This window comes from Vombatus ursinus, unplaced genomic scaffold (genome assembly GCF_900497805.2).
Source record: "Vombatus ursinus unplaced genomic scaffold, bare-nosed wombat genome assembly UNPS02005459.1, whole genome shotgun sequence".
NCBI lineage: Eukaryota > Metazoa > Chordata > Mammalia > Diprotodontia > Vombatidae > Vombatus > Vombatus ursinus.
In genome coordinates this window covers 210,868-227,325 of record NW_020945237.1, presented here as the reverse complement: position 1 = coordinate 227,325, position 16,458 = coordinate 210,868, and the positions used below count along the sequence as shown (strand labels likewise).

At 38.4% G+C, this 16,458-nt stretch overlaps 1 protein-coding gene across 1 annotated transcript in view; it reads right to left on the bottom strand.

The window, feature by feature from the left end:
* TMC2 (transmembrane channel like 2) overlaps positions 1-16,458 on the bottom strand; it is a 56,597-nt gene that overhangs the window by 7,177 nt on the left and 32,962 nt on the right. Inside the window, exons 13-17 of the mRNA XM_027847855.1 lie at positions 15,929-16,057; positions 10,172-10,239; positions 9,008-9,247; positions 5,090-5,215; positions 1,065-1,143 (exon numbers count right to left, since the gene is read on the bottom strand). Coding sequence (XP_027703656.1) covers positions 1,065-1,143; positions 5,090-5,215; positions 9,008-9,247; positions 10,172-10,239; positions 15,929-16,057 — 642 coding nt within the window. The remainder of the gene's footprint in view (positions 1-1,064; positions 1,144-5,089; positions 5,216-9,007; positions 9,248-10,171; positions 10,240-15,928; positions 16,058-16,458) is intronic.

Below are 16,458 nucleotides of genomic sequence, written 5' to 3'. Positions count from 1 at the left end.
GAGTTTACATACGTCTATCTGTGAGTGTGTGTATTTGTTTTCCCCAAGGTAATGTCCAAGGTACTAGAGATACAAAGCAAAGACAGGGATACACACACAAGTATATATATATATGCATATGTATATATGTGTACATGTGTGTGTATCAGTATATACATATGTGTGTATACTGATACGTATACACACATATGTTGCCCTCTCTTTGTATCTCTAGTGCACACAGTAGGCACTTAATAAATGCTTGTGGAATGGAGTGGCATAACATGTATCAAACGTTTTGTCAACCTTGACTTACTATATCAATGTCAGCTATTAATGTTAGACAAGGCAGATGGTCAGTTGGGAGGAAGAGAGGATGGACTGGGGTGGTAAACTATTTCTTGGTGTGAGTTGGGCTCTGGAGATTAAGCAATATGTTATCATGACAACATGCTTTCCTTGCAGTATTATTCACAGGATTAACTTTAATCAGGCTGAATTGCTGGGGTTATGAATTATCATGCATGCATTGTTTGTGAATTCATTGTAATTCCACTCTAATTTGGCATGAGCTAATATTCCCACTTGTTTTAAATCCTTACCATTATTATAATTAACCTCCAAATGCCCCTATATATGAATAAATGTTATTGAATAATGTAAGTGCTAATTTCTTTCTTTTTTTTTTTTTTTGATGCAGAACTTGTGATTTTGTTCCTAGGTGAGAATTTTAGTTAATTCTTTGATTTAACTCTAGGTGGTACAATGGATAGAGTATTAGTCTTGGAGTCAAGAAGACCTGAGTTCAAATCCTCCCTTGATGCTTATTTGATGTGTGACTCTAACACTTAATGTCTTTCAGCCTCAGTTTCCTTATTTATAAAATGGGGATAATAATAGCATTCACCTAACAGACTTGTTATGAGATAAATATGTAAAGTGATTTGCCAACCCTAAATTACTATATAAATTCTAGCTAAAATTATTATTATTAATAATATGTCTGGGCTCATGGGGCAACTTTATTTTGAAAATGAATGAATCCATCCCTGCACTCTACAGGAAGGAATACCCATTCTACTCACTGCCTGGATTTTCTTCCTCAGCTGTGTATTGGCTCGTGCAAGGCCTTTAGAAACAGAATTCAAGTAGTAGATAGCCAAGCTGCAAAAGATAAAAATGTGGTTTAATTACTTTTGGAATTAATCACAGATAAGGTTCAATGCTGCTCAGTTTCCCAAGGATCCAGGGGGTAGAGGCCTGGGGAATGGAGCTCTATTCTTTTGCTGAGAAAGAGGTACTTTTATTTCTCTAAAGCCTTTTAAAAATGGTTTCCATATTGGAGAAGAATATTATTAATTCTGAGTGGTAAGAGGTGACTGAGAGTGACCTGAGAGAGAAGAAGACAGTGAGTGTTGGGGGTGGGAGGCATGAAGGTGGGTGGTGTTTTCATTCCCACTCTAAAATTTCTAGAGTCATGGAGATTCATTCATTCATTGATTCAACAAGCATGTCTTAAACACCTGTATGCCAGGTACTATGCTAAGTGCTAGGAATATAAAGCAAGGCAAATACTTTGTCCCTCCCTCCAGGAGCTCACATTTTATTTAGTGGAAGAGCAGTACCCATGTTCTTAGAGCAATACCCTAACCCCTATCTCCCATGAAAGTTAGGCTAGCTTTTCTTTAACAGGTGTTGAAACTATCCCTGAGACTGGATCAGGTCAGGGGGACTAAAGGCTCACGCTGTTGATATCACTTCCAGGTGCTCTTGGCCAATGGCCCAAGATGGCTGACTCAGAGGAAAGAAAGATTCACTCAGCTGAATTAACTCAGGGCATCCTCAATGCCTGTCCTTACTGAAGATTCTTTTCCTTCTATGGCTAAATGTCTCCTTTGGATAACAGTCAAATAACCTACATGTATCTCATTTCATTCAAATATTGAACACAAACTACCAGGGGACTGGCTTGAATCAGGACCAGTCCAGAATAATAACATGATAGTAGCTAGTTTGGAAATGACCAAGGTAGAATTGGGTAATTGGTAGATCATTCTTGACTCACTGGGGATTCCTGCATTAAGAGGAAGAAATTGAGGTTGAGACAATAATTGACTTGTCCAAGGTCATAGAGCTAGTAAAAGGCAAGATTTGAACTCAGATCCTCCTGTCTTCAAGCCTTGTGCTCTAGCAACTCTACCACTTGACTTTCCCTGGTGACTTTGCTACTTCTGACCCCATTGCCTTTCAGTTTGTCCACAGGCCAGAATACGTATCTTTTTAGTTTAAATGAGATAATGTATGTCAAGCATTTTGTAAATGTTATTGCACTAATCAATGTGAGGAATTATTATTACTATTCCATCCATATCTCTTTTTTAAGGGTGATGAGTTTGGTTAGAAATGGCCCTGAGACAGGTGGTATAGTGGATAGAATGCTGGACCTGAGCATTGAGCATTCCCTGAGTTGGGAAGACCTGACTTCAAATTTATCCTCAGATACTTATTAGCTATCTGACCTTGGGCAAGTCACTTAACCTCTGTTTGCCTCAATTTCCTCATCTGTAAAATGGGAATCATAACAGTACCTACCTCCTAGGTTTGTTGTTAGGAGCAAAAGAGATATTTGTGAAGCATTTTGCAAACCTTAAAGTGATATACAAATTCTATTTTTTTTTAATCATTAATGTGACTAACAGGTTTGATTTTTCTAATTGAATGAGAGTGCTGGGATGCCGGCTTGTCTTCTGTAGACTCACATCAGGCATCTTTGAGACAACTGCACTATCCAAGAAGACAATAGGATTTTATATATGTACCTTCCTGTTTCCACATGCTTTTGATTTCTTCCACTATGGTTCTATACTTTGAAAACTTTTCATTCCATGTAGTTTGGAGGGGCTGTGGAAATTCAGTAGCATAACATCTATTAAAACATGGTTCTTAAATTTTTGTGGGTTATTGTCATGTCCAGACAATTGTGAATGACAATATCGTCTATAATAATGCTCCAACTTCAATCCAGTTCCTTTGTTGAGTTCACCAGGATTTTTTTGTGGAGTTTGTTGTTATTAATAATGTTTCCCCTCCAAGTAATTAAGTACTTCATTAAATTGCCATGTTTGAATCTGGAGACTTTCCCCAAAGGCAAGGTTGTCAGTGCTGTCATCAATTTGGAATGCAGTCTTCTGTTATCTGCTACATTCTGGGAGATTCACTGATGTTAAACATCGTGATCAAGATTTTTGTTTCTCAAACTCAATGATTAAGTTTATCCTATTTTTCTCACAGCTCTCTGGTAAGATAGGTAAATATTATGTCTGTTTTGCAGGTGGAGAGACTGAAATGAATAAGAGTTAAGTGACTTCTTCAAGGCTGCAGAGCAGTTTAATTACTGAACTACTTTCAACCCTTTGAGTTATTGGTAGCATTTGTACCCAACTCTTCTTTCTGCTGGGCAGCCCTGGACCTTGGTATGTACAACTTTTTCAAAGGATATGTTTAATAATCCCCCTCATCCCCCAGCATTTAAGCTAGTAGAAAGTGTACTAATGAGCTTGGAAGGCATCTGGAGGCTGTAACCTGGGATACATCTTTTTATTGGTCACATCTCTGGGTAAATTGTTACTAGAGAACAGAGCTGGGACCATGGTGACAGGAGACCCTCTCACTTGGTGGTCTTTTCTGCTTTCTGAGACAAAAGTGGTTTCATTTCTTTAGTCCAGCTAAGTTACTCTTCAGTGTATTTCTTCTCTTTGTTGTTATTTCCAGAGTCTAGTCTTTCTTTGGACTTGGGCTGATGCCATTTTGCTACCATGACTTCATTGGTCATTCAATCATTAAAGAATTACTGGGAAGTGAATCATGGGGCAAGAAAGGTTGGGATTTGTAAGAACTACTGTGTGCAATCTGGCCTCATTCTTTTATCTTTGAGGGCATTTCTACCTGGGGTGTGCTGTCCTTGGTACTGACTTTCCTGCTTTCTAAAAGGCTCTCAGCTGAAAATCCTGGAGGTGAACTTCAAAGTGGATAAAAACATTGTGCCTTTCAGTAAACCAACTGCAGTAAAACTACTGAAGACTTGGGAAGTAAAGGGAGGTTTGTGGATAGTCAGAAGTGTGGAGAGAAGACCGAGGGAAGTGTGAACTGCATTAGCATGCTCTTTGGATCTCTGGGATGCTGAAAGGGCAGAGACAGTTTACCTTTGTGTAAATGTGGGGTCACAATAAGAATGACTCTGGAAGAAGGAAGATTTCTCTACAAATAATAACAAATAAAGCTAAGCATAAATACTTAAAGTTCAAGGTCCTGGAGGCCCAATTCAATATAGACAGCTCTTGATTACTCACACCAAGAAAGGGTACCTTGGTGTGGATAATCAATTATCCCCAGGTAAGAAGCCATTTACATTTCTTCTGGTGTCATTGTAACTGTCTCTATCATGTTTTACTTAAACTGATGTTAGCATCTATTTGCATTTCACAAATATACACAAAGAGGTTGGCATACACGGGGGACCTGTGTGAGAGAAATAGGGAGTGGAGGGTGCTATATGCACGGGAAACCTGTTTTTTTCTTATCACTGTGGATGATCAAGACATGGTTGTATAATTTCGTTAGGACCTAATTTTCTCTGGGAAGGGATCCTATTGATCAAGTGCAGACCAAGAACAAAAAGATAAAGAAAATAAAACCTTCCATCCTTCTGTGCATAGTTCCAGTATAGGCTGCTTTCACTAGGGGAGGTGCCTGTACAACCAAGAGAAGAGTTGATTTTGGGAGAAGGGATTTTCATGGCACTAAAACAGGAGTATTTTGGTCACCACTATTTTGAATTCACCTCCTTCCCCTCGTATTTTTCTTATTCTCTGGTGAGAAATTCTTTGGGGATTGCCACAGAGGAGGCCAAATGCCTTCTTGGCTTTTTGGAGCTGAGAGAGAAATGGGTTTATCTAAAGAGTAGCTTGGGAACCAAGAATATGAGACCAGCAAACAGTTGCTGTGTCCAGAAGAACATCATAATAGTTACATAAGCTGCAGAGAAAAGACTAGAGAAGGAAGTATCATAAGGCACTAGCATGCAAGTAGACAGGGTCCACATCCAACTCACGCCATGAGTAGAATGGCAGGTATGATCAAGCCTGGGTTTGCTATATAACCAAAGATCTTGCTGACAAAGGTTGGGAAATCATTCTCGATGGTTTCCTGGATGACATCATACATTCTGTTTTTCCCGCTAGGAAGAAGAGAGGACTAGTCAGCCACACGTTCATTTTTTATCATCATTATGATTTTTTTGAATAGCAATTGTGTTCCTGCTGCTTAAAGTTGTGTTACTCCTGTCAATACAGAATAGTCAAGTCCCATTGCTAATGTGGCAGAGATACAGACTGTTTGTTCAAAGGAAGACTATTAGTGTAAAGCACACCTATAATGGAACATCAAACAGGATTTTTAGATTACATCCATCTTTTCTACTTTCCTTTCCCATAAACTCACGTTCTGCACATATCACAACACATGGTACTCTCAATAATCATTCTCTTTATTTGTTCTGTTCCTCCTTCCTTTTTCCATAATGTATTTTACCATTTTTCTTCTACCCTTGTACTCCCATTCTACCATTGGTGAGTTCTTCCCAGAACCTCCATTTTGAGGAAGGTCCCAGACAAGTGATTAATCCTTCACTCAGTAGACTTCACCTCCCTGCCTCAATGTAGCTGTCCTTGTCTACTCCTGCTTTTGAGCACCCTGTATGTACAATCTTCTCCCATTAGAATGTAAGCTACTTGAGGGTTGGGATGCCTTTCTTTTTGTTTGTATTTCTGTCTCTAGCGCTTAGCACAGTGCCTGGAACATGGTGACTGCTTAATAAATGATTGTTGACTTGACTTTCTCTAGCTAGATCTTCTCTTGATTCTCTTACAGACTTGTACTTCTCTGTTGTCTCAGTATATATTCATAAGTTTATGTCTTTACACTTCCTCCTTTTTGTTTATTTTAAAAATCTTATTTTATTTTGAAGCTACATGAACAAACATTAACATTTTAATACAATAGTTAATAGCTAATATTTATAAAGCTCTTTAAAGTTTGCAAAGTGTTTTATATATGTTATATCATTTGATCCTCATAATAACATTGTGAACTATTGTTGCTATTATTAGGTGCTATTATTGTCCATATTTTACAGATGAGGAAACTGAGGCTGAGAGAAGTTAAATGATGTGAATAGAGTCATACAATACCATGAGATGAATAATAGCATTAAAGAGATGGACTTTTACAGCAATAGAATATTTAGGATCATTGTAAATACTGCACCTTCTAAACTATGATCCAGCCTGATTTACTACAAAATTCTCTTGCTTCTTACTTGTCCATCTGCAAGGTCTGTCCAAAGTATGTATTTTGAGAGACTGCCTTGATGGGCTTCCTGCTCTGGAGTATGGTATAATCTGGGCTGTATGCATTTTTCATCCACTTTGTTTCTCTAGTGTGGACAGTGAAGTCTTTTGCATTGTTGTGGATTTCACTAAGGAGGCTTTGGAGTATGTTGGGGTTTGATATAATTAGTGAAATTGGAATTAAATATGCAAGTAGGAGTACTTGAAGAAACTCAGCATATATATGGAATCCTTCTGGTTGGTCATTGTGTTAGACATCTTCCATCAATGGCATACCTTTTAGGTGAATATATGTCTCCTTGTTTTATACATTGCTTTACAACTACACTTTTGCAGATATCTTCTTAGAAATGTTCTTTATTAATACTACTATCTCAATTATATAGAGGGGATAACCTATAATGATCAAGAAGTATGCCCTAGTTAACTTTATAGGGCTAGTAGTGAAACTGGCAGGGACCTGAGGCCTCCTGATTCCTTTGCCAGTCTTCAGTCCAGAGGCCTGGACTGCCCCTTTGCCTTTCAGCAAGAAGCTGATTATCAGGTTTGTGGATTTTTGCAGCCCTTTCTCTCTCCTCTCACCCCTATTCCCACCCCACCACCAACTTTCTATCACTTGGCATTAGAAATTCTGCAAGGCTATGGGCAGGAGATAGAAAGGAAGTGAATCAATCAGCAAGCCTTTATTAAATACCTACTATGTTCCAGGTACTGTGCTAGGCTCTGGGGCTAAAAATACAAAGAGTGTTATAATTTCTACTCATAAGGAGCTAACAGTCTAATAGAATGAAATGGCAATGAAATATCAATTAGTTTTTCCTCTTTGTTCATGATTTCAGCAAATGGTTAAATAGAAAGGTAGGCTGAATTTAAGGTCTAAAACAAGGTGTGGGGGACAGTAGTAGGTTTCCCTGCTCACTTTTTCCATTTCCTTTATTAGCACCAAAGATCAAGATTAGGCCACATTTGAATGGGCAGAATCTATGGTATTTTCTTACTAGGAATATCATGCCAGAAAGGCACAAAGTATGAGAGATATGATTTGTAAAATGTGTGCCTGCCTCCCTTCTCTCCACTCCCAAACACAGTGTAATCAAATTAAAAATGAATGATCAGAATCCAAAATATATTCTTGAAATCCTGATTCTGTCTCATATACAGAAGCAAATAAGTGTGCCCTGGAGTACAATAGCTAATTTAACAAGCCGATGACAGGGCCATTTCTTTAAGCCCTCAGCAGATTTCTGGCTAGTGCTCTGTTCATTAGCAAAAGCTCAGGACTACGCAACTAAAGATCCAATTTGTCCAGATTTGTTGCCTTCCTCTGACTCAGATAAGATGTTGTGTCTCTGCATCCAATTAGGACTTGATTAGCATGCCAGGGTCAGCCAGGGCCAGCAGGGCCAAGGCAGAAACATGGGAAGAAATGCTCTTGGGGCAGCAGAGGTGAACTGGGCTTGAGTCTGTAGAGCTTTTTCACAGAATGAGCTAAGCTCCCAGTAGTATTTAACCAAAACTGTGTCCTACCATCTCCCGCCCTTTCTGGTTTGTCCAACTTAGTGTTGACTTTACTGGAAGGTCAAATCCAATGGTGGATATGTAAATTCTGGGTACTTTCCAATAGTTTATAAATCATCCTTACCCCAGCCCACCTCAACCTTTCACTATGCTTTTATGGTTCCCTAAGTACTGTTGTGAGAGTAGGGTGGGGAGTAGAATGGAAACTTCCTGAGAACTGAGATTTTTCATTTTTGTCTTAGTATTTCTAGCACCTAGGACTGTGTCACACACACTGAAGGTGCCTAATGAGTTTTGTTTTGTTTATAAAGTAATAAAAGCAACCCTCTGCCCCTCCAGGACTCCATATTCATCCACATGGAATTTGTCTTCTATAAGGGAAAGGGAAGGGAACAAGCATTTTTAAGTGCCTTCTATGTGCCAAGTACTGTGCTAAGCACTTTACAAATATTATCTATTTGATAGGATTAAGAGCTGGAAATAAATTTAAAAACCATTTCATTAGAAAAAAAGATTATGTGGTATCTTTTGCTTTTATACCAGTAATGTTTTCTGACATATTTCTTTCCTTCCCAAAGAGCTATTCCCATAACAAAGTACAAGGGGGAAAACAGGAAAAAAAAGTTTGCTAAAATGAAATAAGTGTTGGGAAACTCCACCATTTTATATAGTATTCCATACCCATAGGTTACTGCCTCCAAACAGAAGTGGGGGAAGTTAATCTCATTTTGTAAATGAGCAAACTGAGGCCCAGAGAAGTAATGATTTGTAAGAGGTATCACAGGTAGCTAAGTAGCAAAGTTGGGATTTGACCTTGAGTTCTCTGACATTAAACCCATAACCCTTTCCCCTTCTTTTTTCCTTCTTAATTCTCATGGTAATTAGAAGTATTTATGATTAACTGAGGAGAAAGAGTATTACTCCATTTCAAGTGAGGAAACTGAGGCATATAGAGGTTAAGTGATTAAGTTGAGACTCAAACCTAAGGGTTCTGACATGAGCCCAATGCTCTTTCTTGAGTCTGGACCCAAGCTATGGACTTGATCATATATAATAGAGATTAGAGTGCTGTTTCTTTTTTTGCACATATGCATGCATTGTACCTGAATGGTCCACAGTCAAAAGAAGGTGGCAGGGTCATGATGGTATAAGCCACTGGCAAGAGGCTGAGAAACAGGACCAGCAGTAACAAGCCCATGTAAAAATTATTTGATTTGGAGGCCTTGAAAACCCGTTCATGGGGAACGTTGCTGCTCATCACTGCCCAGCACTGAAAATACATGGAGGTCAATAAGCGTAGCACATTAATACCAACTAGTCCAGGTGCATAAAAGGAGCCCATCCTGGAAAAGAAAAGCAATAACCAACATAAACAGAAGGGAATAGGAAGAGTGGGGCGATGGGGGTCTTTTGATAGCATTGGGAGGAAGGCTCCATGAGGGGAGGAGTTGGAGAGCTCCACTCAGCTTATTTTCTAGTTTATGAAACTATTTATAATGAAATCTCCAACCGTGTGAGAGGAGCAATAATGCAGAGGGGAGAAGATGATAGCCTGAGAATCAGGAGGCTTGAGTTCTAATCTTAGCTTCTCTGTTGTCCAGCTGTCTGACCACTGGCAAATCACTCCATCTCTCATCTGAGTTTCTACCTGCATAAACTGAATTTGCGCTCAGAATATCATTTGAGCCCTTTGAATGAAGGCAAAGGCTAATGACTAATAGTACTCTATTAGAAATTCTGAAATTCCAAAGGGCGTCTGGAAGAAACTACTGATGCTCCTCTATATTCTTTCCTTTAAGTAGATCATTTAGAAAGAAGACCCATCAGTCACTAATGATCATTTCAAAATCTCATATATTAGCACTTTTCTGTTCAGGCAAGAGGATTTAGCTAAAGAAAATAGCACAAGGATGCAACCAGAATGGCTGTTATTTTTTTGAGGAAATGGACACCTGCTTGAGCCATATGGGGAAAGTCCAGATAGCAATATGAGACCAAGTGGAAAGGTGACATAGAATCATTGAATGTGAAAGCTGAGAAGTATTTTAGATCATCTAATCCTACAATCTTTTTATGATTGAGGAAACTGAGGTCCATAGAGGTAAATTGATTTGCCTGTGATCACACAGTGCTATACAAATGAGTTGTTTTTTTAAAAAAATCATCATTCACCTTGAAATAATCATTCCTGATTGAATCAGGGATACAATTCAAATATCTTACCTCCTCAATGCAGGCACTCCCTAAAAACTAAAGAAGTGTCTCACCAGATCATTCCTTGGTTGAAGATCAAACCCAGCACATTTCCACTGATGTCAAACTCCGAGTATGAGGGCTGCCCGAAAAGGAGAAAGAGGGGAAGAATAATTAAATGAAGTAAAAAAGTGGTTAGCTAGAGTCCAAGTTGAGGTCATATAACATTTACAATATCAACCACAGACTGTTAGTATTGAAGGCCAACTGTAGCTGGTAGCTGTCATCACCATCCTCCCACTGGGACTCACTTCCTTTGATGTTACTTTGGATTTTTAAGAGGAGATTTTTTTTATTAATTTATTTTGATTTATCAATAATCACTTCCATATGCTTTTGAGTTTAAAATTTTTCTCCCCCTTCCTCCCCTTAAGAGGAGATTTTAAATGTGTTCTTAAAGCCAAACAATACTGGCTGTTAGAATGTAAACTCTTTGAGGCTAAAGACTGTTTTTTTTTAACCTTTCATTGTATCCCTTGTACTTTGCATTGTTTCTGGTATATAGTAAGCAGTTAATATATGCATCTTGACTGAGACATAATCTCCTCTTGTGAAAAAGAAAATGGAATTTGCTTTTTTCTATGGATTGAAGTTTTTAAATATTCCCTTTCAGTCTGTTTGATTTAGTTTGGTCATATACTGGGGAGCTAAAAAGGGGACTGCCTTTATTTTTTCTACCCTTATGAATGTGCCTTAGAGAAAACAAGCAAAGAGTGAGTCCAATAAAGTAAATAAGTAGATAAATTTCATTCAGTAAGTTATGAGATGTGAAAAAAAAGACCTTTGAAAAACAAACAGAATACTTGTAAATTCTTCCCCACCAGTATCAAAACGTGTGAACTTTACCAGGGAGGGCAGTAAGTTGACTTCAATTTAGAGTTTTGCTTTTTGTTTTGAACTTTTTTTTTTTTTTATCACATTGTGTACTTTGTAAAGCATCTAGGAGCAAAGGGGAAGGGAGGAATGAAGAGTGGGCATCTTTAAGGGCTGCATTTCTCAAGAAGTCAAGGAAGGGATTCATGGGGAGGGGTAGAGGAAGCAGCTAAGTGAAGAAGGGAGGAAATTCAAGGGAATATAGAAGGAAGAAAGAAATGATTATAATCCAAAGCTAAGCTTTCCTTAAAGAATTCCAGGGTCTATGTTTTGATCGCATCAAGTCTTTTGTAGCTCTTAAATCTGTAGTCTGGCAAAATTTCTGAAGTGTGGTAGACGTTTTAAAATCAGGTCTTACATAAAATCTATGTTTACCAACTGTCTAGCAAAGGCTCCATGCATAGTATTTATATAATAATAGTAAATACTTAGCATTGTGAAGGTTTGCAAAATGCTTTGCAAATGTTATCCCATTTGATCCTCTCAGTGACACTGGGAGGTGGGTGCTATTATCACCATTTTACAGATAAGAAAATGGAGGCAGACAAAGTTAAACTACTTGCCTAGGGTCACATAGCTAGTGTCTGAGGCAGGATTTGAACTCAGATCTTCCTGACTCAATGTCTAGTATTCTATCCATTGCAATAGCAGCTATACTATGTGTTCATTGTATTGTGCTGTATGGTTTGCACATTTTTTTTCTGAAAAATTAAAAAAAAATTGAACTTAAACACTCAAAAAAGGTGTATTTCCATACAGAGCAGAACAGAAAAAGAGGATTTGATATGAAACTGGTCCTCCATGTTATATTTTTATTACTCTTTCTAGGGGCAAGTGGGGGAGAAAAAGCCTTAGTAAAAGGCTTTGCTTTAGGTGGATGATCTAGAAAGGTTCTCCTTAGCAGTAGGGTGGACAGGAATGTGACAAAATCCAGAAAAACATTCTGCACCTGGCTCTACTTTGTCTTAAATGCAACATTCATAGTGTCCCCATCAACAATTTGTATGCATAGCCCCAGTCCCAGGAAATCAGAACATTGACTAAGGGATGATGTGCTATTGCTTTTAAAAAAATGAGCTGAGTAGAGGCTAATCAAGATGGCAGAATAGAAGGAAATAATAGAACTCAGCTATATTCCATCACTAAACAACCCAATTACCAAATGACCTACTGTCTTAGACAAGTAGCAAATACCTGATCCTCAAGGATTGAAAGTGAAAGGCTTCTGTGAAGAGAAAAGTTGGTAAATTCCCTGAAAGTCTCAGAAGGAAGAAATCCCTTGGGGGACTAAAGTGAAACTGAAAACCTTTGACAGTAGGGTTAAAAAACAAACAAACTTATATGTTAAGGGAAAATTCCCCCACTCCCCAATTGAGTGTGAAAAAGTTTTCTTGTAGGCTTCTTCTTACTTTAAGAGTTTTTTTTTTTTAAAAGAGGGAGGGTTATTGAAGAAAAGGACTTTAACTAATGAGGTAAATAAAAATTTTAAATCCGTTCTTCCTTCTCCTTACCTCAAGTAAAGGTCTCTGATAAAGGTCTCACTTCTAAGATATATAAGGAATGACTTCAAGTATATAAGAATAAGAGCTATTTTCCAATTGATAAATAGTCTAAGGATATGAATGGGCAATTCTCAAGGGAAGAAACTCAGGTTATCTATAACTATTTAGCTATGTGAAAAAAAAGCTCTAAATTACTTCTAATTGGAGAAATGCAAATTAATGTAATTCTGAGATTCCACCTCATACTTGTCATCTTGGTAAAGATGACAAGAAAGGGAAAAGATAAATGTTGGAGGGGCTATGGGAAAACAGGCACATTGATGCCCTGTTGGTAGAATGGTACAAGCATTCTGGAAAGCAATTTGGGATTACACACAAAAACTTACTAAATGGTGCATATCCTTTCACCAAGCTATAAACTGCTGAGCCTATATCCAGAAGAGATTAATGAAAGAGGAAAAGGCCCTATATGTACAAAAATATTTATAGCAGCTCTTTTTGTGGTGGCAAAAAAGTGGAAGCTAAAGGAATACTCATCAGTTGAAGAATGGATGAATATGTTGTGGTATATGAATGTGAGTGATAGAATGTCCTCTAAGAAATGAGGAAATAGATGATTTCAAAGAGACATAGAAAGTCTCTTAGGGATGGATGCATAGTGAAGTAAGTAGAACTAGGAGAACAATTTCTATAGTAATCACAACACATAAAATAAATGACTTTGAAAGCTGTGAGAACTGTGATTGATATAAGGACCACCCACTATTCCAGAGGACCAATGATGAAACATATTGTTTAACTTCTGATAGAGAGATGATAAATTTAGGATACAGAAAGAGACATATTCTACTTTTGTATATAGACAGTGAAGGAATTTGTTTTTCTTGACTGTATTTGTTACAAGGTATTTGTTTTTATTGTCTTTCTTCCCCCCTAGTGAGATGGGAGGGTAAGAGGGAGAGAAAAGAGATATCTGTTATTTAAAAATAATAGAAAAATAGAGAGTTGGGAGAGGCTTCTATAGGCTTGAAGTGCTGCATGAGCTTTCAAATGACATTACTTTGTTATAAAAGACCTCTTATGGACTGGGGGTAATCTGCAAAAAGATTCATAATATTAAAAATAAAACCCATGAATAAAACCTAAAAAAAATTTAAGGACCCATTCCTCTGGTAGTTTTTTGGTTGACAGTGATCAGGTACCTAGAGAGGCATCTCTGCTAAGGTATGGCATAAACTATTAAATTTAGAGGCCCCAATCAATAAAACTGAAATCCAGGTGGCAATACATCTCACAGATGGGTCCTCCATTTACCCAGAACTATATAAAGTCTTTGTTTCTGAATGAAGCCTAAAGCAGCAGGATGATCCAGGCAACAGTCCAAGCAGCACTGTGATCCCTCACCTCCTATGACCCTGGATATATTCCATGTATATAATAATGCTTCATGAAGCCTGTGATAAACCCTGGCTAGGAAGAAATGGCATTGCCTCATTGGGAATTTGGACTCAGTCTCTGCCCTCTGAGGTTTCCAACTATATTTCTTTTAGAGAAACAATTTCTGGCTAACTTGAGATTAGGCCATGGAGGGACTTACTATGAGCAAGTAGTTTTTGGATTCACGTATCTCTAATTGGGGGAGGAGGGGCAGCTAGGTGGCACAGTGGATAGAGTGCCAGGCCTGGAGTCAGGAAGACCTGAGTTCAAATTCAGCTTTAGATACTTACTAGCTATATGATCCTAGGAAAGTCACCTAACCTTATTTGCCTCACTCTTCTCATCTGTAAAATGAGCTGGAGAAGGAAATGGCAAAGCACTCCAGTATCTTTGCCAAGAAAAACCCAAATGGGGTCATGAAGAGGCAGACGTGACTGAAAACAACTAAACAATAGCAATCTTTAATGGGACCAAGACTGGGTTGGGGCATGGTTGGGGCAGAGGAGAGAGGGATGGGGAAGAGCTATGCTAACAAGGAATGTAGGATTGGATTGCTTTCTGTGTTTTTTCCTTTTCATTCCTGTTCTAAAAAAATGTTTTATGTTTTTCCATAAAAAGATGTCTGTGGAGTAGAATAGCTGTGATTCAGGACAACCTAAAGTGCCTTCTACGGTGTGAGGCCCTTCAAAAAGCACTAAATACACTGGAATTGGATTGGATTGTTTATATTTGCCAAGGGAGCATCCAACAAGCTTAAGTAACTTTCCGTGGAGACACTGGAAACGCCAGGGAGTTGGGCTGTGTGATGTTGTGGAGAAAAGTCACACTTAGATATTCAGAGATGCTGGGCTTTTGACAAATACTGCTTAGCTTCTAAATCTCTAGCTTGGGTGCTTCAGCCCTACAACCATGGAAGAGAACCCCAAGTTCACAAGCCATCAATTTCACAAGCTCATAAGCTTATCGAGGAGAGGACCTAAGTTTGGTGCAGTAATTAGGACATTCCAGTCAAGATACATCTTGAAGGAGGGAGAGTGAGAAGAGGAGGAGGAGAAAGCACAAAGCTGACTTGTGACTTCTAATCTTTCCAATTCTAAGAACTTTTAGTTTTTTAGTTCATTGGATCTTATTTGGGGAACCTGTGTGGGCACTGGGACTTTAGAAGATGACTCTCAAAACAGGGTGTTTTTTCACAATGATTGCAGACCTTCATGGCTGAACTAGGAAGAAGGACCCTAATGTGGCTAGACTGTGGTTTGAATCCACCTGTCATTGCTCCATTTATGGTATGAAAATGAGAAAGGCAATCCTGCCAAAATGCCAACATCAGTTGAACTGATCTAAATGAAATAGGATAGGGCAGGGACTGGTTTTCTTTTTTCTTTTTGTATCCCCAGCACCTAGTACAGTGCTTTGCAGAGAGTAGGCATTCCTTTAATGTCTGTTGAATGAATTATGAAATGGCCTTTATCAAGGTTTATTCCAAAGGAATAGACCAAGGGTCATGCCATTATTTGATTTGTCTAGCACTTCCTGAAATGACAAAAGCTTTCTTATATTATTTTTTCCTTTTCCTCTTTCCCTATGATTTTATTTTTGCTTTGCTCTCTTTCTCTCTCCTTTACTCACCTGGCCTTCTGGCCTTATTAATAAATCTTGCCATGCTCACATATCCATGGCATCCATCCAAGTAACACCTAAATGTATCGACCAAATTTTCCTTACATCAAAGACCACCATTTTAGAAGGTCATAGTATAAATTAAACTGGAATAAGCTATGTTTTTCCTTCTTCAAGCAAATCTCCTGGCCTGCAGAAAGTGCAGAATAGACACTTCCATTCTCTGAAATAGCAAATAGGCTGTCCTTCGGCATTAAAAAAATCTATAAACTACATATAAAAATAAAATAAAGGAGTTAAGAAACATTTGCACCAAAAGCCTATAAAACAGTGACCTACAAATCCTGCCTCCAGGTCCCAACACCAGCAATAGTTCATGAATCTGACGAAGCAAGCCCGGAGGAAGTCTCCCAGCAGGATGGTTATAAATGTTACCAGGATGTCAGACACTGTGAGCCGCACAAATTCCTGAAAAGGGAAGGAGAGAAAAAGGACGGTCAGTGTTGTAATTTTTCCTTAACTTTTCCTCAAGACCATCAGTAACCCTCTCGACTTCTACCCATTGATTTTTTGCTACAGTAGAGTTGCTTCTATTCTGGACCTGAAGTAAGTCCTTCTGGTTAATTTTGAGAGGACCACCAGAATCTCACTTCCTATTTAAGAGACAGTAGGACTCAAAATCGGACTGAAAACTCAAAAGTCAGGGGTTCTGTTGGCGTCTTGGATCAGATCACAGTGTCACCTTCCTGTTTCTTGATGTTTTCTTCAGTACAATCAGAAGAGCTTTATCCCTTTTCTAGGTATTAGAAGGCACAAACCAGGAGGACTACACCAATCTTTGGAAGTAGGATGGACTCAGTAACAACTGT